Source organism: Propithecus coquereli, unplaced genomic scaffold (assembly GCF_000956105.1).
Source record: "Propithecus coquereli isolate 6110/MARCELLA unplaced genomic scaffold, Pcoq_1.0 Scaffold14, whole genome shotgun sequence".
Taxonomy (NCBI): Eukaryota; Metazoa; Chordata; class Mammalia; order Primates; family Indriidae; genus Propithecus; species Propithecus coquereli.
In genome coordinates, this window is record NW_012138302.1 from 6252590 (window position 1) to 6277546 (window position 24957).

Consider the following 24957-nt stretch of genomic DNA (forward strand, 5'->3'; position numbering starts at 1 on the left):
CCCATTATGTTTAATTACAAGTACAATAAAACTGAACACAGGCCCACATCTACTATCTTTTATTAGGAAGGAGCAAATATTAGGTATTATTTGTTTCTTAAATTTTTACTTAATTTCTCCTATCTGTCTCTAAAAGAGAGTAAAAGAGGAGGCTAGGTCAAATAGAATTATAAAATACCACTGCGTAGTAGTTTTCAGTTGATGAGAGATGGAATGAAATTAAAGTCTTTCGGCAAAGAATTGAATGTTTTTCTTCCATTTTTTCCTTTAAACCTCAGTTAGATACAGAGGAAATTATCTGTTGCTAATTTGTACTATCTTTAAAGAGAGTTTGGGGTGTGTGGCGCTGTGGGAAATTTAGTTGTTGGTACTTCAAGGGGTATTTTACATAAAGGGATTTTTACATAAAGAGAAATTACCTTTAAATGCTATACTTAATGTTATTTGTGATTTTTTAAAAAAAATATGTTATTTAATAAGATAATTTCGGTGAACTAATACTCTATAAGTGCCTAAAAATGTTGGTTGCTTTAACAGTACTAATTAAAAACATGTTTGCATTGGAAGGTCTGGATTTCTTTAAGAATAATTTATAGCATGCAACATGTAATATTTCTTTCCTTTCCAACTGCTTTCTATTATATGCTTAGGGTTTAGATCGCTCCAATTCCTGGGTTAACACTGGTGGTCCAAAAGCTGCCCCATGGGGATCCAACCCCAGTCCAAGTGCAGAATCAACACAGGTGGTGTTTACGTTAGAGGTTTCTTTATTGGCTGCTGATGTTTCCCTTTAGACCATTACTTTTTAGTATATACTATGATTTCAGTGGCTTGCTTCCAAGTGTGTATTTTTGTTTACTTAGCACATTTTCCAACTACTATGCATGAATACCACCAAATGTACCAGTAATGCTCTTCTTTCCTATTTCCTATCACCTCCTCCTTCCCTCCTTATACACCTTATTAGTATTTCAGTGCCTGCTGCTTATGCACTTAATGGCTTTTTAACAGTTTCTTCTTTAGGGGTAGCACATCTTTAATAGGAATTTTTTAAATTTTTATGTGGAAAAAAACCCAACAGTTTTCCATTTGCTTTTGGTTTAAAGTATAGCTATTGTACCATTTTTATTTAGCATTTATTATCTTGTCATTTTCGTCATAATCACTGAATAGAAAGACTGGTAATAAGTTGAAATTAAGTGTGAACAGTGTATGACCCCATGCTATAAGATTAAATTCCAGAAGCAAAAGTCCCATTTAATTTGTACTGTGTTGCAAAGTATGAAATTAGATTTTGCTTACTTAAGACTAGTTGCTTGATAGTTACTACTGCATGATACCTCAAAATATACTTCTCATCTGTGTGTTGGCTTTGGATGAAAATTCTATTCTTGAAGAAAAAGAAAAATTTTAATTCTGTATCTAATATTATAAATTATTTATATTTGATGTAGTATATGACAAACCTGAAAAGTGGTTTTTGATAATAGTGAAAAAGTCAAAAAAATCATTCTAAACTTTTTATTTTCTTTATTGAGTACAAAATTCTTGATTTCTTTTTTGGTATGAGACCAGTTGAGAAGTATGTTTTTACTTTTTATATATTCTTACTAGATATGTGCATGTGTATAGATCACACAGATAAAAGTTTCATTCTTTGCAGCACTCTGAATATTATAAAATCATTGAAATACTCATCTTTTTAAAGACTAAAATCATATAGAAGTCATTTTGATACTTCTAATGCATTGTCATTAAAGCAGCTTAAAATGGTGAAAATGAGATGAACGGTAAAATAGATGGTTTTTGAAACCACAATAAAACTCTATTTTAAAATCGTACGTAGTCCTTGAGCTGCAAAGTCATCCACTGCAGATGTTAATGTTATCTCGTCATCCATTCATCTTCACTCCATAGGCTATGGATCGAAGTTGTAATCGTATGTCTTCGCACACAGAGACGTCAAGTTTCTTACAAACATTAACGGGACGCTTACCAACTAAAAAGGTAGATTCATATGAAGACAATGCAAAGAAGGGGAAAATAGTTTCAACAATAAAATAGATACAAGATTTCTTTACATAACCAGTATGAGATAGTATAATAATTACATTGTGTTTAAAAATACACCTGAGGCCGGTGTGGTGGCTTACACCTATAATCCTAGCACTCTGGGAGGCCAAGGTGGGAGGATTACTTGAGGTCGGGAGTTCGAGACTAGCCTGAGCAAGAGCGAGTCCCCGTCTCTACCAAAAATAGAAAAATCAGCTGGGCATGGTGGCACGCTTCAGTAGTCCCAGGTACTCAGGAAGCTGAGGTAGGAGGATCGCCTGAGCCCGGGAGTTTGAGGTCACAGTGAGCTATGATGGTGCCCCTGCACTGTAGCCCAGACAACAGAGCAAGACTCTCTGTCTCCAAAAAAAAAAAAAAAAAAAAAACTGAGCAAGCATTGCTTTTCTGATGCCTTTCCAGTGTAGGCTCTTTTACATTCTGATAGTGTTTATTTCTTTGGGATTAACTGTTTTTAGAGTTTAGTGAATTCAAATTTGATCATCAAATTTTAGTACCAAAAAAATGTATCAACTCTTAATTCTGTTTTGGTAACTGCTTCTGTTTTGTGTTTTAAATCTCCAGGGAAAGGAAGATGAGTTAGAAAAATTCTTAGTAAGATATGTTGATTTGCTTCCCTTATGCACAGTTTTGTTAGTCCTTTTTCATATTAATATACACTACTTTGCAAATGCTTTGTATGCATATCCATTATAAGGCAGGAATTTTCTGTGATTTTTTTAAAAAAGACTTTACCTGAAAACTTGAAAATCAATGGCTTATAGCAAAGTTTAAATTTTTAAATGTATTTTCTAAATTGTACCAGCAAAGTTCATGAGCACATTTGCATATGTTAAAATATATATTTAAGGCACAAGCAAGATCTTATTGTAAGTTTTTGATCTAGTTTTTGTTTGCAGGTACAATTTAGGAGGCTATTTTTTACCTGTCCTTTTAAAATTACATTTTACTCTAAGATAACATGTAATTTTTTCAGCTGTTCAGCATACCACTGTCTTACATGCATAAATAGCCGTTTCGTTAATGGGTGTCTTCACTGCATCATCGAATGGTTCACATGCCTTATTTTGCTTACTCTCATTATACCTTCATTGTATTTGCATTATTATTTGGTTTATGTTATCAGCATATTTGACTTTGATAATAACTTTGGATTTACTTCTGGATAGCTTTTTCATGAGGAGCTGGCTTTGCAGTGGGTTGTCTGCAGTGGCAGCGTTCGGGAATCAGCTTTGCAACAAGCCTGGTTCTTTTTTGAGTTAATGGTGAGTAAACTAAGCACATTCTTTAAAAATTTTTTCCCTTAGTGAACTATTTTGTGTTTTCTCAATTTTTATCTTAGAAATCTTTTTCTGTTGTACATCTTACAGTTTTACATATGCCTCTAAGACAAAATTACACATATTTCAGCTGTAAATAAACACTGTGGATACTCAGCCCAATTTAGGTGGAATTATAAAGTGTGAGGCTCAATTTAACTCTTTTTTTCAGGGATGGTTGCAGAAGCTAGCTCTCTTTTTAAAGGAAATTGGTGATACATTCTTTCCTAGTCTGAGAATGCAAATGTACAATGGCAGTACTGTAGATTTTATACCAAAGATAAAAAGAGCTTTATAGATACCAACTGCTATAATTATGGCTAGAAAGCTCTTAGGGAAATGCCAGTTACAGCCAATAAAAAACCAACAGTAGTTTTTGCTTAATTCAATAAATGATATTAAAAATGAATTAATATTTTAATTAATAAATACATATATACATTTGACCCTTAAACAATGCAGGGGTTAGAGGCACTGACTCCTTGTGTGGTTGAAAATTGACATATTACTTTTGACCCCCCAAAAACTTAACTACTTATAGCCTACTCTTGACCAGAAGCCTTTCTGTCAATATAAACAGTTAACAGACATTTTATATGTAATATGTATTATAGACTATATTCTTACAATATAATAAGCTAGAGAAAAGAATATGTTATTAAGAAAATCATAAGGAAGAGAAAAATATTTACTGTTCATTAAGTAGAAGTGGATCATCATAAGTTTTTATCCTCATTGTCTTCACATTGAATAGGCTGAGGAGGAGCAAAAAGAGGGAGGGATTGGTCTTGCTATCTCAGAGGTGGCAGAGGTAGAAGCAAACTCATGTATAAGAGGACCCATGCAATTCAAACCTGTGCTGTTCAAGGGGTTAACTGTATATATAAACATGTATATAGGTGTGTGTATACATATATACACACATGTACGTAAACAAAGGCAACAAACATTTATCAAGTGGGTACAATATGCTAGCACTGCCCTGTGGGCTAGGTATTAACAGGGCACAAAGAGGTTGTGTAACTTGTCTTAGTCTAAACAGCTTATAAGTAGCAGAACTGTGATTCAAACCTAGGCATTCTAGCACTTGGGACCTTCCTCTTCACCTTCTTCTTTGGCCTGTAGAAAGCTGAAATCACTAAAACTTTTTCTTCCAAAAAGGAGTATGTAAAAAAATAAATAAGAAACAATGGAAAACAGAAGAACAGCAACAACAAAAGAGAAAGGAAGAAAGGAAAGAAACAAAAGGAGCTTCCAGAATATGGCATAGAGTGATTCTCAGCATTGAATGTTACCTATATTGGGGATAGAAAACATTTCTTCTAGAGATTTAATAGTCTACAGAAAAAATAAATCAGGGACCATATATAAGTGACAGACAACTCATTTTTTCCTTAGAAAATAAACACTAAATTTGTAATTCATGTGTTTTTATTGTAAGATAAGAGCTGTAACTTTGACTTATTTTTTTAAAGTCATATATATGTTCAGACTTCTTAAATAGTCAAACAACTGCAATTTAAGACTTGACTGAGCTGTATACTAAGTATAGAACCTTAGCTGCAATTTCCCTGAATTTAAAGTCTAAAATTCTTTTTACCATTACCACATTATTGTCATAAAGAATCTACATCTAAAAGCATTTTATAAACTTAAATCACTGTGTTAATTTTTAATTAATATTTTGTCATTAATTTTTAGTCATCGAATATTTATTATATACCCACTATATGACACTAGATGCTGAAGACACTATAGTGAAGACTTCTTAAAGCTTACAGTTTGGGGGATACAGAATGGCAAAATTATTGAGTCTTGGAAAAATTTAATTAAAAATTTTTTAAAGAGTGAAATTTTTTTCTTTTGACATACACAGAATTTTTTCCCTATCAATAGGCAGGATAGTTTTCTGATTGTGATGTAGTGATTGAGTTGTATTGTGGTCGATATTTCCTTGGCACATACAAAATATTGTAGGAAACTTTTTTGAAATATTTTGAGAAGCTAAAGGTATTTTAGTAATCTGTTAAATCACATTTTAAAAATAGCCCAAGTGTTTAGAGTCATTGCAATTGCTATTTATTGCAATACATTGCATTGCAATTGTTAATTATATCCATAAGAAATGAAACTAATGGCTTACATCTTTTTTCAGGTAAAGAGCATGGTACACCATTTATACTTTAATGATAAACTTGATGCTCCAAGGAAAAGTCGTTTTCCAGAACGTTTCATGGATGACATTGCTGCTCTTGTCAGCACAATTGCTAGTGATATAGTTTCACGATTTCAGAAGGTAATGATAACTTTTTCTTTTCACTTATCTCTCTTTCAAGCTAAGATTAAACTTCCATACTTTTATTTGTTTTTGCTTTATATTCTGTTTTCCAGGACACAGAAATGGTTGAAAGACTCAATACAAGCCTTGCATTCTTTCTCAATGATCTGTTGTCTGTTATGGATAGAGGATTTGTTTTTAGCCTAATAAAGTCCTGCTATAAACAGGTAATACATAATTAGTAATAATTAGTAATCAAATAATTTAAATACTGTGTTAGCTCTTTTCAGAGCTGAAGCTAAGAGACCTTCAAGAGCACATTAATATACCAATGTTAAAACAAAAAGTAGCAATAAAGTAACATTTTTATTAGTAACGCAAAAATAAATTACATTTGTTTTATCAGGACACAAGTACTATGGCAAGCTGATATCAGTACAGCCAGCTTTCCTTGAGTTGCACTGGCCCACTCATGACTCTTTAATTTCCGTTCTGGAACACACCATTAAGTCAATAGTAATGTCAATTTAAAGCAGCCTCGAGATAACCTGCAAGTGTAGCATTTATACTGAATAAACAGCTAACTGAACTTTTGTATCTTGAGTGATTTTTAAAGCAATTGAATTTTGCTGCGTATTCCTCCTAATGCAACCCTGAACATTGTAGAATTTAGAATTATGGACAGATGTTTACCCAAGTCCCAAATGTCATTCATTATCTTCCTTTACTTAACAAAAAGGAACTTGTCTACAAATAGCTGATTTTGTTTTATTCCTTTTAAAGGAGCTTGAAAATTATACAGATCTCTGGGTCTCATCTCAGAGTTATTGAGGAGTTTGAATCCTGGTGGTAGGGGTGAGGAGCACGCAGTGCCTGTGAAACACTTCCCAGGGGTCCACAGATTAGTTTTGGGGAGCTAATAGTCAAGAATTCTATTTGTTGTCTAATACTTAGAATTTTGAAGATCTGTTTTATTGGATATTTGTTTCTTTTAATAGTCAGAAAAGTTAAAACTGTGCATTGGCACTGATACACTTGCAAATATTTGCAACACTTATATGTATTAGTTTTACTTTCCCCCCAAAACGTTATATATAATTTTTACCAAAACTGTTTTTATTCTTTAAGCACTGACCCTCTAAATTTGCTAAACATTGGAGTAAACCCTAGGAATACTAAAGCTAGTAAGTTAATTTATAGTATGTCTCCTCAAGTCGCTTATGTTGTAACTGGGAAAATAGACAAATAGATAACTATAAATACAGGTAATCACAAAACGCTATAAAAAGAATGGATAATTTCTTTTTAAGAAGTAATATGAAGTTATCATGGTGGCATACCTTCTCATAAAGTGCATTTTTGAGAAGTAGAAATATTAATACTTTATTGGAAGTATAAGAATATGGCTTTAGGTTAGTCAAATGAATTTATACAGTAAACCTTAAATTTTACAAATTTTTAATTTTAGTCTTAACTCTGGAAAAATCTAAATTAAACTTATTTAAACCACAAAACCCAAGATTGCTCTTGAGTACTAATCTTTAATTCTTTAATCTATAATTCTGGTGTTAGTATTAGAGAAATAATATGTTCAACTGGTGTCCTCTTATTTATGCAATACTTACAAGGTGTCTTCAAAGCTTTATTCATTACCAAATCCAAGTGTCCTGGTGTCCTTGAGGCTGGATTTTCTACGAATCATCTGCAGCCATGAGCACTATGTTACGTTAAACTTACCCTGTAGCTTACTTACTCCACCTGCGTCTCCATCACCTTCTGTTTCTTCTGCGACATCCCAGGTATGCAAAGTGTACGAAAATACAAATTTATAACTAATACTTACTGAGTAACGGCTGTATGATAGGCTCAGTTCTAAGTGCTTTATAAATATTAATTGATGTAATCCCAAAAATAACTCTAGGAGGTACGTTCTGTTATTATATCCATTTTACAGATGAAAAAACAGAAACACACATTACTGAGTAAAAAGTGGCAGAGCCAGGCTTTGAACCAAACCTTTAATCTGAAGCCCAAGTACTTAACCACTATGTTGTACTCCTTTCACAGATTTATGTGCAGGTGAATGAATTCACCTAAATAAACTCAATTATTTAGATGTTTTCACGAATTGGGTTCTCTTGAAGCAGACACTAAGAATGAGTCTCAGGTGCAAGATGTTTTTTGGTGATCAATACCTGTGAAAGGAAGGGGGATGAAGCATAGGTGAGCAGAGAAAGAAATCAAACTACATTTCAGACACTACAAAGCCCTGCCTAACTCTCTTTTATCTGGAAACCCCAAAGGAAACTAGATGAACATTTGTAGGTTTTAAGTGGGTAGCACTTGACTTCAACACCTAGTAGTTTCTCTAAAGCTGAAAATGTGTTATTTTGGCAATTAATAAGTATATCCTCTCACATAGGTTGAGATTAAGGTATTTTGTGGTTTTAGTATCAAAGAAGGTTGGCTTTTTCTTCTTCCACTGAAACACTTTTTCTGCTATCTTATTTCTAAGGCAATCAGGCTACTTCCTTAAGCTCTTAATGTCTAAAGTCAAAATCGATCTTAAACTCTTAATTTTGTTTTCAAGATATGTAATTCCTGAATAGAATCCCTAGGGTAGATCAATCTCATATGCTTGATAGAAGAAAAATTTAAACTACACTTAGAAAGACTAGAAAACATCAGAGAGTACCCACAACTTTTCATTTTTTCTTTGTAAAAAATGTGGATCAGCCTATTTCCACAGAGTGGCTAGCATATATTTCCTATAATGGATAAGGCTAATCTTTTTCTTTCTTTCCCTGTTCTCTGCCAAAGATGTGGCTACACAGTTAGGGACAAATTAATCATAGGTACAGTTCCTAAAACCTTCAATGAAGCACATTTGTTTACATCTCACTCCTTACTGAACATCCGATTCAGCCAAGAAATTCTCATAGAATTTCTTCCATTATCTTATTGTCCACTTTCTTATCTAATTACATAATTTTCAGATTCTAATACAGAATAGAGACATCACTCTTTTGGGGAGAGGTCCAGGAAAAATATCATATACTATATAAGGAAGATGATTTCTCCATAGAGAAATCTGAAATCCGAACTGGGTGTGGTGGCACACACCTGTAGTCCTCGCCACTCGTGAGGCTGAGGCAGGAGGATCGTTTGAGCCCAGGAGTTTGAGGTTGCTGTGAGGTAGGTTGATGCCATGGCACTCTAGCTTGGGCAACAGAGCGAGACTCCGTCTCAAAGAAAAAAATAGAAACCTGAAATCTGTTGTTGTCCTAAGAAATCCCACATGGGTATTCCTTAATATGGAATATATTTTGGGGGATGCTATTTTGCAGTATTAAAGCTTTTTAAACTCAGTAGACTACAGAATGGTAGTATTTTTCCAGGGGTAGTATGTTCTCTGAAAAACAGCTTTACTGGTGTATAGAATTTCTTTGGATAACAATAGCCTTGACTATGAATATTTCTCTTATAATCTGTGGTGAGTACATACTATATCATTTGGATTTAGTTGCCTTTTCTTCCTTCAGAGGATGATATTGAAGCATTAAGTGGCTAAAAGAATGAGGAGAAAACATGGACAGGTTTTGATTTGAGAAAAAGGAATTTGAAACTAATTAAAGTTTCCATTTATTATGAAGGTTATTAAGTATGAAATGTCCGATTTCCTTAAGTACTAAGTTTGACAGTTGATATCTCTGACATTTCACTTTGACACTTCTTGTTTTATGTATATTGTGAAAGTACATCCTTAGTCTTTCAAATGTACATTTTGTCTTGTGATTTTCTTTCACATTTCCTTAAGAGCAATTTTTGTGAAACCATAGAGTCAAAAATTCGTGTTATTTTCAAATACGAGTTCTGTCATGGAACCAATACAGCGCAGACAGTTCAAAATATCAACAAAGTGCTTGGGAAAGAGGTGTCTAATGAATGCACAGTATATCAATGGTTTGAAAAGTTCCATTCCCGTGATTTTAATCTTGAAAATGAGCCATGTGGGTGACCTGAGACCAAGGTGGATAATGATGAATTGAAAGCTGTAGTGGAAGTGAATCCAGCTCAACCTACCTGTGAATCAGCAGCAAGGTTTGACGTTACTATTCCAACAATATTGGACCATTTGAAACAAATTGGCAAGGTAAAGAAGCTGGATAGATGGGTACTGCATGAATTAAATGAGTTTCCGAAGAGAAATAATCTTGAAGCTTGCCTTTCTTTGCTGTCACGACATAAAAGTGAACCATTTCTATACCATGTTGTTATGTGTGATGAAAAATAGCTTCTTTTTGACAATCAAAAGCATTCAGCACAATGGTTGGATAAAGATGAAGTGCCAAAACACAGTCCAAAACCAAATATTCGTCAAGAAAAGCTGATGCTGTCTGTTTGGTGGTTCAGCACTGGTATCATCCACTATAGCTTCACGAAACCTGGTCAATTACAGCGGATGTCTACTGCAACCAACTGGATGAAATGATCAGGATGCTTGTGATTAAGCAGCTGAGATTGGTCAATGGAGACAGGCCAGTCCTCTTGCAGGACGATGCTTGACCACACGTTGCACAAACAATACTGCTCAAACTACACAGGCTGGACTTGGAAACTCTCTGTCATTCACCATGTTCACCAGACCTTGCACCAACTACCGCTACTTCCAGGCTTTGGGCCACTTCTTGCAAGGATAAATATTCAATTCTCAGCAAGCTCTGGAAAACACCTTTTGTGATTTCATTGCCACTTGCTCTCCAGGTTTTTGCGCTGTTGGCATAAACAAGCTACCATTAAGATGGCAAAACTGTGTCCATAGTTGAGGCACATACTTTGATTAACTGTACTCCTTGTTTGAGATATAATAAATGAAATTTTTGATTCAAAACCAGACATTTCATATTTAATGACCTAATATTAATTTATTTCAGTAATAAAGTGATCAAATCAATAAAGTAGTTTCATTAAAATTTTCTTTACCAAAAGTATGAGTATTACTTTTTCCAATATTAATAATAGTAATATAAAATAAACTACCATGGATAAATTTTATCTCGCTTTCAAATAATACTCACATTTCACTTGTAATGCTCTGTAGGATGTTTTGTTGCACAGCTGATACAACTTTGTTCTACCTCACTCCCCAACAGAGTTCTGGGTTTTCCACAAATGTACAAGACCAAAAGATTGCAAATATGTTTGAATTGTCTGTGCCTTTCCGCCAACAGCATTATTTGGCAGGACTTGTGCTAACAGAGCTTGCCGTCATTTTAGACCCTGATGCTGAAGGGTGAGTAGACCAGTTTTTCCTTTGTAGAGTATCAATTTGATTTTGAACAGTGGGACAGAATTATTCCACTTACACTTACTAAGAATCAAAACAATACGCTTTCACTTTTTCTACTTTTTCTGTTCACTAAGTTCCATATCCATATTATTTCTATATTTCATCAATTTTAAGACTTTTTTCATATTTTGCCATCTCTGAATTTGAGATTTATCTTAACATTGGTAGAATATCACAGTTTATTTGGCAGCATTCTTTTTTTGTCTTAATAGTATTTAAAATAAATTGTGCATCTTAGTAGATGGACTCTTTGATTTATTGATAAACAGTTGGTGCTTTTCAGTTAAGAAAAATATTCTAGTCTTTTACTTGATTCCTTGTGTGGAAAATTTATCATTTGCAATTATATTATATAGCATCTTATTTTAAAAATTGTCCTATAAACAAATATCCTTAGGTTTTAAAAACTTTTAAAATTGTGTATACTTTTAGAGGATTTTTGGAAATTGATATTGTAAGAAAAGAAAGGTATATTGTTGAATGATTTGAATTTATAGAAATAGCTTGATGTGTTGTGGTCTAGCATCCCTTATGGGCTACATTCATCTTAATAGTTATTTTCAAAAATCTGTATGACCATAATCATTTGGGCAATAATTACTTTTTAAAAATTTTTTTCTCCTAATTGGATTATTATAAGTTTATAATGCAGTTTGACCTCATGGAAGACTGAGATAGTAAGATTCCACAAAAGGAAATTTTCTTTATAAGCTCCTTTTTAGGAATATGTCTATAGTAATGAGAGCTTGGATAAGAAATGCAAAGTTCCAGCGAGTGGAATTTTGTTAATTGAGAGAAAATATTTTTATAACACCTTTTGTTGCTCCTTTTCCTCCTAAAATTTAAACTTTGCTGCCTTAAGTTGTAATAAAAGAGTTGTCATACAAAAAAAAAACAAAAGCAAAGAGATCCCTTCAAATAGTTTTTTACAAGGGTCGTCTGGTGTATTTGTTGAATAAATGAAAGAGAAGGTTTATCGGGCTTTCAGCAGTATGTCAGGGATATAGTCAATGCTCGATAAATTGTATTCAGGTTTGGAAATCATTAGTAGTGATACAAGAAGTCAAAGGGGAGAACTTAAAAACTGTACTTTCTTTTTTTTCCCAGTCAATGAAAGGGAAACTTTATTGAGGCCTCAGGACCATGGGACTTGGGCAGGAGGCTGCCCAGCAGGGGGAGGAGGAGCTAGCCAAGAGGCCTTATTTGATCTTCTTCGTAGGGCACAGGTTGTTGGTGTGGCCACACTTCTTGTGGCAGCTGACAGCAGGGGAATGCAGGCAGATCCTCTTGTCTCAGCTGTATTTCTGGGTGAGCTGATGGAAGGAAGGCTCAATGATGCCACCTTGCAGGCAAAACATCAAGTGCAGGTAGACTGTTTCTGGATGTTGTAGTCTTAAAGAATGCTTTTCTTTCAGCGCTTTGCCTTCATATATTTTAAAGCCTCTGTGAAAGTATACTTTCGAAATAAAAATATGGAGAGGAGAAGAAAGAAGCTCCATCTAGATTTCATATACAGCTATGTAAAATGTTGGATAAAATCAAGGGCTCTAGAGTAAGACTACCTGTTTTCTAATCCCAGCTTTTAAAGCGAAGATGTATTTTTAAGAAAAGAAAGACATACTTGAAAAAAGAAGGGAAGAACTTAATGAGGGGAGACATTGAAGCTAGTGAAGAAAGATAGGGTTCATCAGACACATGGAGAAATTACCTTCCGGGAGAAGATACAGCTTTTTCTGAGACAAAAAGGACAGATGATTTGGAAGGTATGAAGATGGAGATGTGTTAAAAGATATGGCCAGGGCAAATTCAGAATGGCCTTTCTTTCCTAAGAGAGGTTGGAGGTAAGGTCTTCTCTTGAGATTGATAGTTAAGAGGCGTAAGGAGAGAGAATAAGATCTGAAACTGCTGCTGGGTGCAGTGTCAAGGGCCAGTTAGAGTGGATGAATTTTTAATTAGAATGGTTTGCATAATCTAAGTGTCTTCAATCTAAGGAGAGGAACAAAAAATGTTGAGAGTGACCCTTCCTAGTGTATTAGCAAGATTGAAATTGAGAGGGGTCAGGAGTCTAGAAAAGTTTTAAGGTCCAAATGAGGTATATGAGCAAGGAAGTTCAGTTTAAATAGAGATGTCAAAGGCAACTCCAGCCTGTGGCCTACATAATCCATTAGGGAGAGGATTCTTCTTTTAGAAAAGGAAATAATTTATTTTTGGTAAATGTGAAAAGATCTGATTTGATAAAATAAAATTTGCAGCTACTTAAAATTTACCTTTTATTGCTTCAAGTGTAGCTATAAGTGGTCTTAAGTCCTTTATTGTTCAAATATACTAAGGAGTTAATAAGGAGTTAATATAAAAATATTCAGATTTATTCCCAAGTGAATTTGTATACCATTTACTTTTTTAATTCTTATTTTTTATATTTTTATATATATTATTTATTTTAAAATAAATATTTTATAGAAATACATGCAAATACATGGCAAAGTTAAATTAAACAAAGTATTTTCAGTACCATGACTTAACTATTTGTTTTAAAGATATTAACCAATCTCGGTGACCTTACTACTTTTTTCTTCTTCCTCTTCTTTTTAAATAGACTGTTTGGATTGCATAAGAAAGTCATCAATATGGTACACAATTTACTATCCAGTCATGACTCCGACCCACGGTACTCTGACCCTCAGATAAAGGCTCGGGTGGCCATGTTGTATCTACCTCTGATTGGTATTATTATGGAAACTGTACCTCAGCTGCATGATTTTACAGGTACTAAGTAGAATTAGGACAAATTTTAAAGGCAAAGCTCAATGTTGAAAAGTCTTGGAAACTATCTCAAGGATAAAGATCTTATTTTAGGAAAATAAGCAAATATACATTGATAAAAATAAACTATAAATATTTAACCATATTGCTGAAAAACTTTTGATTATGTGAGAGAATTCAGCCCAAGATTCCTGTAAGTAGTTCTTATGATAAACTTAAAAATAATGACTTCATGGTATTCTATAACTCCCTTTTGGGAAATAGGTTTGTTTGTGTGAATATGTACCATGCATCTGAAGAAAAAAATACAAGAAAACCTGACCTCTGTCTACCACCCTCTGTTTCAGCTTTATTTATATATATAATTGAAATTAATATTCATCTGAGTATCAAGAATTATGTGTATTGCCAACACTGGGTTAACAAGTTGAAGTTATGTTGCTTTCTTCAAAACTAGAACTCCCAAAGTTTTACTGATCTTACTTTTCATATTTAGAATTTACTTAAATTGGAATTCACTCAAATGTAGAATTTAGGTTGCAACAATATTTCTTTAGGGCAAATGAAGGAATTTAAATTAGCAATTAGCTTAGTAAAGTACTTCCAGTTCAATAAAACAAAAACATTTCCTGAGTACCTAATATGTATTAAGAACTTTGACAGATGCTGATGCTATAAAGATAACGAACTTTTTGCCTTTAAGGGACTGATAGTTGAGTATAGTCTTCCCAGTATTTTGATCACTAAAATGGATTTCCTTTCCTGAAGGCAGAAATGTTTATATTATTATATCTTTTATTAGCAAGGTAAAGTTCTCTAAAACTATAAATTATTACCATAAGAATGAGTTATTGATTAAAATATTATCTAGAAGAAGTAAATCTAATGATAAATATTACATGTTAACAGGTTTTACTTTTAAAGAATAATAGAAAATAGGAAAAGGAAGTACATGTTCAATAACTGTTAGTTGAGCTAAACAGTGTTGTTACTTAATTTTGGGGGCTTATTTTTCTCAGAAACTCACAATCAACGAGGAAGACCAATTTGTATAGCGACGGATGATTTTGAAAGTGACAGTGGAAATATGATAAGCCAGACCGTTGCGATGGCAATTGCAGGAACATCGGTCCCTCAATTAACAAGGCCTGGCAGTTTCCTCCTCACATCAACGGTAAAAACAATCCTCCTACAGAAATTTTTTCTGGAAAAACAGATATTTACAAGGATGTGCCCTTAAATGACAGATTATTGTATTAGCTGATGCAAAAGTACTCTTAGTACTCTTATTTTATGAAAACATTAAAGTTCCCAAAATATTACCTATCTTGTACCAAGCTGTTTCAAAAACTATTACCTCAGGGTTTATGGGATAAAGCCCTGTTTTCTACCATTCAGAATTTTGAAAATTGCCTCACTATCTCATTTTCTTTATTTTTAAATCCATTTTATTTTTTGTCAGCCCTAAGAAATATTCTTTGTTATTTAACAGTTGAGAATTTTTTTTATCTGTGAAGAAATCTTTTTGTGTTTTCAAAAAGTTAATATTTCCTATGCCCCTGTACTATTTCTCCCTTAAAGAGGGAAGGATATGGAGGCAGGGAGGAACCAAACTGCCAATAGAGCAAAATCAAGTTGTAAGAGTTTTAAATGACATTCTTTCAGAAAAATGCAACAATTATTTATGGAAGCTGCCCTACTTGACAACTTTTTATAAATTTATTAAGATATCATTTACATATTAAAAAATTCTCCTATTTTAAATGTATAGTTTAATGGTTTTTTTTTTTTTTTTTTTTTTTTTGAGACAGAGTCTCACTGTGTTGCCCAGGCTAGAGTGCCATGGCATCAGCCTAGCTCACAGCAACCTCAAACTCCTGGGCTCAAGCAATCCTTCTGCCTCAGCCTCCCAAGTAGCTGGGACTACAGGCATGCGCCACCATGCCCGGCTAATTTTTTTTTTCCTATGTATTTTTAGTTGTCCAATTAATTTCTTGCTATTTCTAGTAGAGACGGGGTCTCGCTCTTGCTCAGGCTGGTTTCGAACTCCTGAGCTCAAACAATATGCCCGCCTCGGCTTCCCAGAGAGCTAGGATTACAGGCGTGAGCCACTGCGCCCAGCCAGTTTAATGGTTTTTAGTGTATTTACAGAGATGTGCAGCCATCACAACAAGCTAATTTTAGAACATTTCTATCACCCTGAAAAGAATCCTTATGCCTACCCCAGTAGTAGATAGTGACTAATCTACTTTCTATCTGTATAGATTTACCTATTCTGGATATTTCATATAAATGGAATTATACCCTATGTGATCTTTTGTATGTGGTTTCTTTCACCAAGCATGATGTTTTTGAGGTTCATCCATGTTGTAGCACGTGTAAATACTTCTTTCCTTTTGTATTACCAAGTAGTATTTCATTGTGTTGATATACCAGATTTGTTTATCCATTTATCAGTTGATGAACAGTTAAATCATTTCCACTTTATTTTTAATTCAGCATATTACGGGGGTACAAACGTTTAGGTTACATATATTGCCTTTGCCCCGCCCAAGTCAGACCTTCAAGCGTGTCCATCCCCCCAGATGGTGCGCACCGCTCCCACTAGGTGTGAATATACCCATCCCCTCCTCCCCCTTCTACCTGCCCAACACCCAATTAATGTTACTACTGTATGTGCACATAAGTGTTGATCAGTTAATACCAATTTGATGGTGAGTACATGTGGTGCTTTTTTTTCCATTCTTATGATACTTCACTTAGTAGAATGGGCTCCAGCTCTATCTAGGTTAATACAAGAAGTGCTAGATCACCGTTGTTTTTTTGTGGCTGAGTAGAACTCCATGGTATACATATACCACATTTAGTAATCCACTCATGTATTGATGGGCACTTGGCTTGTTTCCACATCTTTATAATTGTGAATTGTGCTGCTATAAACATTTGAGTACAGATGTCTTTTTTATAGAATGTCTTTTGTTCTTTTGGGTAGATGCCAGTAATGGGATTACTGGATCAAATGGTAGTTCTACTTGTAGCTCTTTGAGGTATCTCCATATTACTTTCCACAGAGGTTGTACTAGTTTGAGTCATTTCCACTTTTTGCTGTTAGGAATAAACCTGCTATGAACATTAGTGTACAAGTCTTTGCATGCATATATGTTTTCATCTCTCTTAGGTAGATAGTTAAGAGTGGATTTGCTGGGTCATATGGTATCTCTACATTTAGCATTTTGAGAAATTTCTAAACTCTTTTTTTTTTTCAACATGGCTGCAACATTTCTCATTTTGCCAGCAATGAATAAGAGTTTCTGTTCTCCAAATCCTTACCAACACTTGTCACTAAAGGTGGCTAATCAAAAAGACAGATTTTTGATTAGCCACCTTTAGTAGATACGAAATGGTATCTCACTATGATTTTGATTTGCATTTTCCTAAGGATCTAAAGATGTTGAACATCTTTTCATGTGCTTATTGGCACATTTTTTTGTGTATCTTCTTTGGAGAAAAGTCTATTCAAATCTTTTGCCATTTAAAATTGTGTTATTCATCTTCTTGTTATTGAATTGAAAAAGTTCTTTATACATTCTGGATATAAATCCCTTATGAGATACATGATTTACAAGTATTTTCTCCCTTTCTATGGATTATGTTTTCTACTTTCTTGATGGTATCATTTGCAGTGTAAAAGTTTTTAATTTTGATAAATTTCAGTTTATCAGCTTTTTTGTCATTTGTACTTTGGGTGACACACATATAAAACAATATATAAAGTACATGTACAAAATATAATAATAAAAGAAACAGCAGTATACTCACTGCCCAGCTTAAGAAATCAAACATTACAAATACCTTTGAAGTTACCAGTCTACCTTCAATTCCATCTCTCCTTTCCCTCGGAATGACCACTATTCTCAATTTTATTGACCTTTTAATTTTTTTAACTTTTCTTTTGTGAAATATACTACATATGAAAGAGTACATGAAACATAAATGAACAAGTTTTCAAAACATTAGAAAATAAACACTTTGTGATTACCACTCAGGACAAAAAAGAGAACATGGGCTGCCCTCCAGAAATCCATAGCGTGCTCTTCCTCAACCGCAGCTACCCATCAAACTACTCACTGTCTTGACTAGTGAAATAATTGCTTAATTTTGTATATAGTGTTACCATCAAAGTTTGTATCACTAAATACTAGTTTAGTTTTACATAATGTTTTTAGTATTCATTCATATTATAATATGTAGCTACAATTCACTGATTTTCATTTCTGTATGATACTCCATTGACTGTAGATCAATTTACCCATTTTATTGATAGATGCATGAGTAGTTTCTGTTCTTTGATTATTACAAATAGCAATCCTGTAGAGTCTTTCCTTTATATATATATCCTATATGCATATATTCACTTTTATTTAGGATATTTCCTAGAAGTAGAATTTGTTGGGTTGTAGGGATATGTGTGTCTTCATCTCTGCCAGATAATACCCAACTGTTTTCCAAAGGGTTTGTCTTAATTTTTACTTATACCTACAATACGAGAGTTCCCATTCCTTCATGTGTTCAGTAATACTTAGAGTCGTCAGATTTTTAAATTTTTGCCAGTTTGGTTATTTATAGTTGTATCTCATTTTAGCTTTCATTTCCCTGATGGCTTATGAGGATTTGCATTTTTTTCATGTGTATGTTGACCATTTGGATTTTCTCTTTTGAAGTGTCTGGAGTTTTTTGCCCATTTTACATGTGGTTGTCTGCCTTTGTTTAATGGTTTTTAGGACTTTATTCAATAGCCCCCAGCCTTTTTAGTACCAGGGACCAGTGTCATGGAAGACAATTTTTCCACGGCGGGGGTAGGGGTGGGGCGGTGCAGATGCAGGTGCAGAGCTCAGGCGGTGATATCAGCCAGTGATGGAGAGCGGCTCTAAATACCATTCCCCCATTTCCTAAGTTTCATGGAAGACAGTTTTTCCATGGAATGGGAGGGGGCAGCGGAGCTCTGCAGCCCAGTGCCTAACATGCTGCAGACTGATATCAGTCTGCATGGGGACCACAGTTCTAGATCAAATCCATTGTCAGTTATGAGTGGTTCAAATATTTCTTCTCTGTGGCTTGCTGTTTTACACACTTAATGATGAATTTGGTAGTGAGAATGCCTAATTTTAAAATACTTAAATTTGTCAATCTTTTTTTTAATAGTGTTTTCTATATCATATTTAAGAATTTTTTTCCTATTTCAGTATTTTGAAGGTATTCTACTGTGTTGTATTTTAAATGCTTTTTTGTTCTTCCTTTTACATCTGATCTTAAAATCTACCTGGGATTGATTTTTTTGTACAGTGTAATTTGGGAGTCCAGGTTAATTAGTTAATTAATTAATTACGTATATTACACCAATTTGTCTTAGCACCGTTTATTAAAAGAGTATTTTCTCTACGGCTATAAAGTACTGCCTTTATATGATCTATTATGTAGGGAAAGTATTATACATTTTTAAATATTTTCTTGGCTAATTCTTGGCCGTCCGTATTTGCAAAAATTTTTAAATCAGCTTGCAAAGTTCCACTAAAATAAATAAAACAAACAATAACCAATTAACTTATTAGGATTTTGGTTAAGATTATATTGAATTATGGATCAATTTGGGGGAAAATTAACATTCTTACACCACTGAATCTTCTAATTTTGAACACAGTGGATCTCCCCATTGTTTAGGCTGCTTTAATGTCTGTGAATACATAAACTTTCACAGCTTCCACCAAAGAGGCCTAGCATATCTTTTGTAGATTTATTATTGGTCCTTGATATTTTTTAATGTTCTTATAAATGGCATCTTTTTTGAAACTTCTGTTTCCTAAGTGTTGATTGCTTTTATGTGAAAATAGAATTCATTTTTGTACAATAATTTTTATTTACAAAAGAATTGCTAAACTGGCTGGGCAGGGTGTCTCACACCTATAATCCCAGCAACTTTGGGAGACCAACATGGGAAGATCACTTGAGGCCAGGAGTTCGAGACCAGCCTGGGCAACATAACAAGACCCTGTCTCTACAGAAGATTTAAAAAACGTAGCTTTATGTGGTGGCACGTTCCGTATTCCCAGCTACCTGGGAGACTGAAGCGGGAGGATCACTTGAGCCTAGGAGTTCAAGATTGCAGTGAGCCATGATTGTGCCACTGTACTTACTCCAGCCTGAGTGACAGAGTGAGACCCTGTCTTTAAAAAAAAAAGAATTCCTAAACTAATAATACATCTATAGAGTCTTTTTATCTACATGTATAATCATGTAATCTGTGAATAATAACAATGTAGTTTCTTCTTTTCAATTTTTTTCATTACTTATTATATTGGCTAGGACCTCCAGTACAATGTTGAATAGAAGTGGTGATAATCAGTATCTTTAAAGATAAAGCTTTCAACATTTCATTCTTAAATATATGGTCTGTAAATTTTAGGTTTTTTAAGATATGCTTTATTATATTATGGAAATCCACTTGTGTTTCTAGTTTACTAAGAGTTTCATTTTTTAATTATGAGTTGTTGAATTTTTAATGGCTGTTTTTCCTGTATCCATTGAGATGGTCACATTATTTTGCTTTTTAATCTTTTGATGTTGTTGGTTTAAATGGATTTTCTTAGTGTTAAACCAACATTGAAATCCTGATGGATTTGATTTGCTAATATTTTGTTTAAGATTTATGTATTTATAATCATAAGTAAGATTGCATACAATTTTTCTTTCTCAAAGTGTCCTTTTCTGGTTTTGGAATCAAGATTAGGCTAGCCAATTGAAATGAGCTAGGGAGTTTTCTCTTTTATTCTCTTCTATGCAAGTACTTGTTTAGGATTGGAATTATTTGTTCTTGAAATATTTAGAAAACTTGTGTGTGAAGCCATCTGTACTCAAAGTTCTTTTTTTGCTTTCTGGGTTTTTTGTTTTTTTTTTAAAGACAAGGTATTGCTCTGTTGCCCAGGCTGGAGTGCAGTGACAAAATCATAGCTCACTGCAACCTCAAACTCCTGGGCACAAAGTGATCCTCATGCCTCAGCCTCCCAAGTAGCTGCAATTACAGGCACAAGCCACTTTTTTTTTTTTTAAGTTTTAAAGTTACTGACTTAATTTCTTCAATGGCTATACGATTGTCCAAGTTTTCTATTTCTTCTTACACTGGTTTTTGTAAATTTTATTCTAGTAGAAATTTATTCAGTTTGTTGGCATATAAAGTTCTAAGTATCTTGTATGATTTATTTATTTATTTATTTGTTTATGAATGAACGAATGACAGGGTCTTGTCACCCTAAGCTGGAGTGCCGTGGCACCATCATAGGTCACTGCAACCTCAAACTCCTGGGCTCCAACAATCCTGCCTCAGCCTGCCGAATAGCTGGGACTACAGGCGCATGCCACCATGCCTGGCTGTTTTGTTCTATTTTTAGTAGAGTTGGGGTCTCACTCTTGCTCAGGCTGGTCTCAAACTCATGAGCTAAAGCAATCCTCCCACTTCAGCCTCCCAGATTATAGGCGTGAGCCACTGCACCTGGCCTATCCTTATGTTTTAGATAGATCTTTTATAAACAGCACATAGTTAGAGTTTGTCTTGTATCTTAAAAATCTGGTCTGTGAATCTTTTCCTTTTTCTAGAGTTTTTAATTCGTGTACATTTAGTATAATTAAATCTAATGTATTTAACGTTTTATTTTTTTACTTTATATTGTCTCACCTATTATGTGAGTTTTTTTCCTCTCATTTATTGACTGCTTTTGGATTATCTTTTCCTCATTCCATTTTTTCCCCATTTTACTTTTCCTTCCTACTATTTTGGGAGTTATACATTCTGTTTCTGTTCTTTTAATGATTACATTAGAAATCACAGTATGCCTCCTCAAATTATTCAGTCTAATGTTAATCAGTATATTTACTTTCACCTTGGTTAATAGAAGGATCTTGGAAGAGGTTGACTTTAGTTACCTCTCTCCCAACTTAAATGCTAGTTTTGTGCATTTTTAATTTTATATATTGTTAAAACTCACAGGCATCATTATGATTATTATGGCTATGTAGAATCAATTATCATTTAGATTTGCCCATGTGTTCACCACTGTTTTTGCTCTTCATTCTTTCCTGAATTTCTAACCTGTGTGAAATCATTTTTCTTCTTTTTGAAATATGTTCTTTAGAATTTTTTGTACTGTGAGTTCACCTGTGGTGAACTCTCTGTTTGTTAGAAAACTGTTTTTATTTGATTTTTATTCTTTAGAATTTTTTTTAATAGAATCTGAGTTTCCTGTTTTCTCTCAGTATGTTGAGAACGTTGTTTTCACTGTCTTCTTGTTTGTTGTGGCTTTTGATAAGTCAACTGTAACCTATTGCTTCTTTGAAGATGATCATTTTTTTCTCTTACTTGTTTATGATAGTATCCTTAGGATTGGTTTCCTCTGGTTTTACTCTGTTGAATCTAGTTTTGAATTTCTTTATATTTGTTCTGCTTTGTATTTTTGGACTTCTTAAATCTATGGTTCGGCATCTGTCTTCAGTTCTATACAATACTCAGCCATTATCTGCCCAAGTATGTGCTCTTCTCCATCTGTCTCTCCTCTTTTCATATTCCAGTTAAACATATGTTACTCACTTTTATTATGTCTTCTGTGTCTCTGTCCTTCTTCTGAATATCCCATCTTTTTTTTAAACCTGTGCTTCATGCTGGATTATTTCTTTTGATCTATCTTCTAGTTTACTAATTCTCTCCTTAATTGTACCTGATATTATATTAAACCAAAACATTGAGTTTGTAATTTAGTTATTAGGTAAATTTTTTTCATTTTCCTGAATTCTATTTGTTTTTTCTATTTTTTCCAAAAACCTTTCTCTTTATACTTTCAAGTTTGCTCATTTTTTAGTGAGAGCGTTGGTTTGAATTACCTAGTTCAGCAAAAATAGAAGTCCCTCCTTCCTTTTTTTTTATAGTTTTGCCATCTATGTATATATTTGTAAATATTTTCTTCACCTTTATGTATTTTAACCTTTTTATGAATATATACTGTATACACTTATATGTCTTAATTTTTTGTATATGTTTGTAAAAGTCATTCATGTTGATATGTACAGCTATAGTCTATAATGCCATTACAATCTATTATATGAAAATATTATACATTATGTATTCATTTTCTTCTCAGAGGAAGTTTGTATTATTTTTAGTTTTGGGCTATTATAAATAAAGGTGTCATGAATGTTCTTGTACATTACTCTGTAGAAGAGTTTCACTAGGGTTTACACCTAGGAGTGGAATCCAGGGTCAGAATATGTGCGCATGTTCAGTTTTACTTGGTTCAATTGTTTTCCAAAATGGTTGTACCAATTTACACTCCTACCGGCAATGAATAAGTGTTTGTTGATCCATGTTCTTGCTAGCACTAGGTATTGTGTGCATTTTGCAGCTTACTTATAGGAAGCGGTGAGATGGAAAGTTGAAGTGGTAGTTGTGGAGAGGGATCATTAAAATGGAGATTTGGGATGTACATGCCATAACGGTAATAAAAGACCTAGGGTTTGACTGCAAGGGTAAGTGTGATAATTGGAAGAGTTGGTTGAGGAACAAAGAACAGTACAGGATATCTAGAGAGTCAAATACATGGACATTGATGGGCACACATAGGCACAGAGAGAAATAAAGGTCGTGGGAAATCAAGAAGGGGGTAGAGGGCAGGAGGGGAGAGGTCAAAACCTACTTAATAGGTACAGTGAACACTATTCAGATGATGGGCACACTAATAGCCCTGACTTAAGCATTGTAAAAGCTATCCATGTAACAAAAACCTTTGTACCCCCTTAATATTTTGAAATTTAAAAAAAAGAATCAAATACATGGACATTGAAATCACTAAGGACTATGACAGAAAGTATTGTAAGTAAGTTAGGAGCTAAAAGCAATAAGATACAAGGGCCAGTCCTCTGGGGATTAGTATATGACTCCAATGATGAAGGTTAGCAGGTGGTATAGTCTCATAAAATGAGATTCAAGCTATATATTCCTATAGAGGAGAAAGAGAATATTCTGCAGGGAACCTTGAGGAGCAAGGAGGTTCCTCCTATCCTACCTTCAGTCCTCCAGGGCAAGATGAAAGGAATGTTCAACGAAGTTGGTGAATATGTATATAAGGCAGTTTTGTTGGTGACTGACAGTGTGTTCCAGAGGTTATAGTGGAAGAATTTCAGGTGGAAAGTGAGGTCAGAAAAGAGAATATAAAGAACTATCCATATGGCCATCATATGTATAGGCATGTATAAGTCATGAACTAAGGCTTCTGAAGGCTGGGCTTGTTAAGGTGATAGATACAAACTGTGATAAAGAACTTAGCAAGATTAATCCTGATTGTCTGAAGGCAGATAGTACCGGTGAAACTGTTGCTATGGTAATGTGGAGGGAGCGGTATGAATCTTGCGTCAAAAATAGAGAAATCTGGGATCTCTTCCTCACTCCTGGTAATAATGTTATGAAAGAATTCTTTATTTTCTAGAAGTCATCCCTTATCAACCAGAAAATTAAGAACTAACACCCTAACGTATTTATTGTAGGTGATTAATTAAATATGGTGTGCCTTTGCAATTTATTTATTTGAATGAACACACATTTTCAATTTTAATGTAGGCAAATGTGACCGTCTTTTTTGTGGCTTATGATTTCTGCTTTTTATGTCTTATTTAAGATATCCTATCCTATCCTCAAGATTATAAACATACTCTCTTATGTTTTCTTTTAAAAGTTTTAAACTTTTGCCTTTTGCATTTAAATTTTTTGTCTAGAATTTATTTTTGTATGTAACATCATTTATCAAACAGTCCATCCTTTCACCACTGACCCACGGTGCGAGCTCTGTCACAGATCAGATTTTCAGATACGCATACGACATTTTTATGCTCTCTTTACCATTAGACTGTTTGTCCATATGCCAAAATCAAACTGTCATAATTATTCTACCTTTTTAATAAATGTTGGATATCTGATAGAACAAATTTGTCTCCCTACCCCTTACCATCCCACTTGGTTCTTCTTCAAGAATGTCTTGGCTATTCTTGGCCCTTTGCTTTTCTCCCATTAAATTTCAAAAATCAGTTTGTCAAACTTGTAGGAAAACCTGACTGGGATTTTGATTAGAAATCAAATGCAGGCC

At 33.9% G+C, this 24957-nt stretch overlaps 1 protein-coding gene across 1 annotated transcript in view; it reads left to right on the top strand.

Moving 5' to 3' along the window:
- Nucleotides 1-24957, top strand: part of DOCK7 (dedicator of cytokinesis 7) — a 229483-nt gene that overhangs the window by 135612 nt on the left and 68914 nt on the right. The window contains exons 18-26 of the mRNA XM_012639329.1: nt 651-743; nt 1918-2007; nt 3240-3335; nt 5545-5685; nt 5781-5894; nt 7296-7466; nt 10821-10960; nt 13614-13783; nt 14800-14954. Of these exons, the coding sequence (XP_012494783.1) occupies nt 651-743; nt 1918-2007; nt 3240-3335; nt 5545-5685; nt 5781-5894; nt 7296-7466; nt 10821-10960; nt 13614-13783; nt 14800-14954 (1170 nt within the window). The remainder of the gene's footprint in view (nt 1-650; nt 744-1917; nt 2008-3239; nt 3336-5544; nt 5686-5780; nt 5895-7295; nt 7467-10820; nt 10961-13613; nt 13784-14799; nt 14955-24957) is intronic.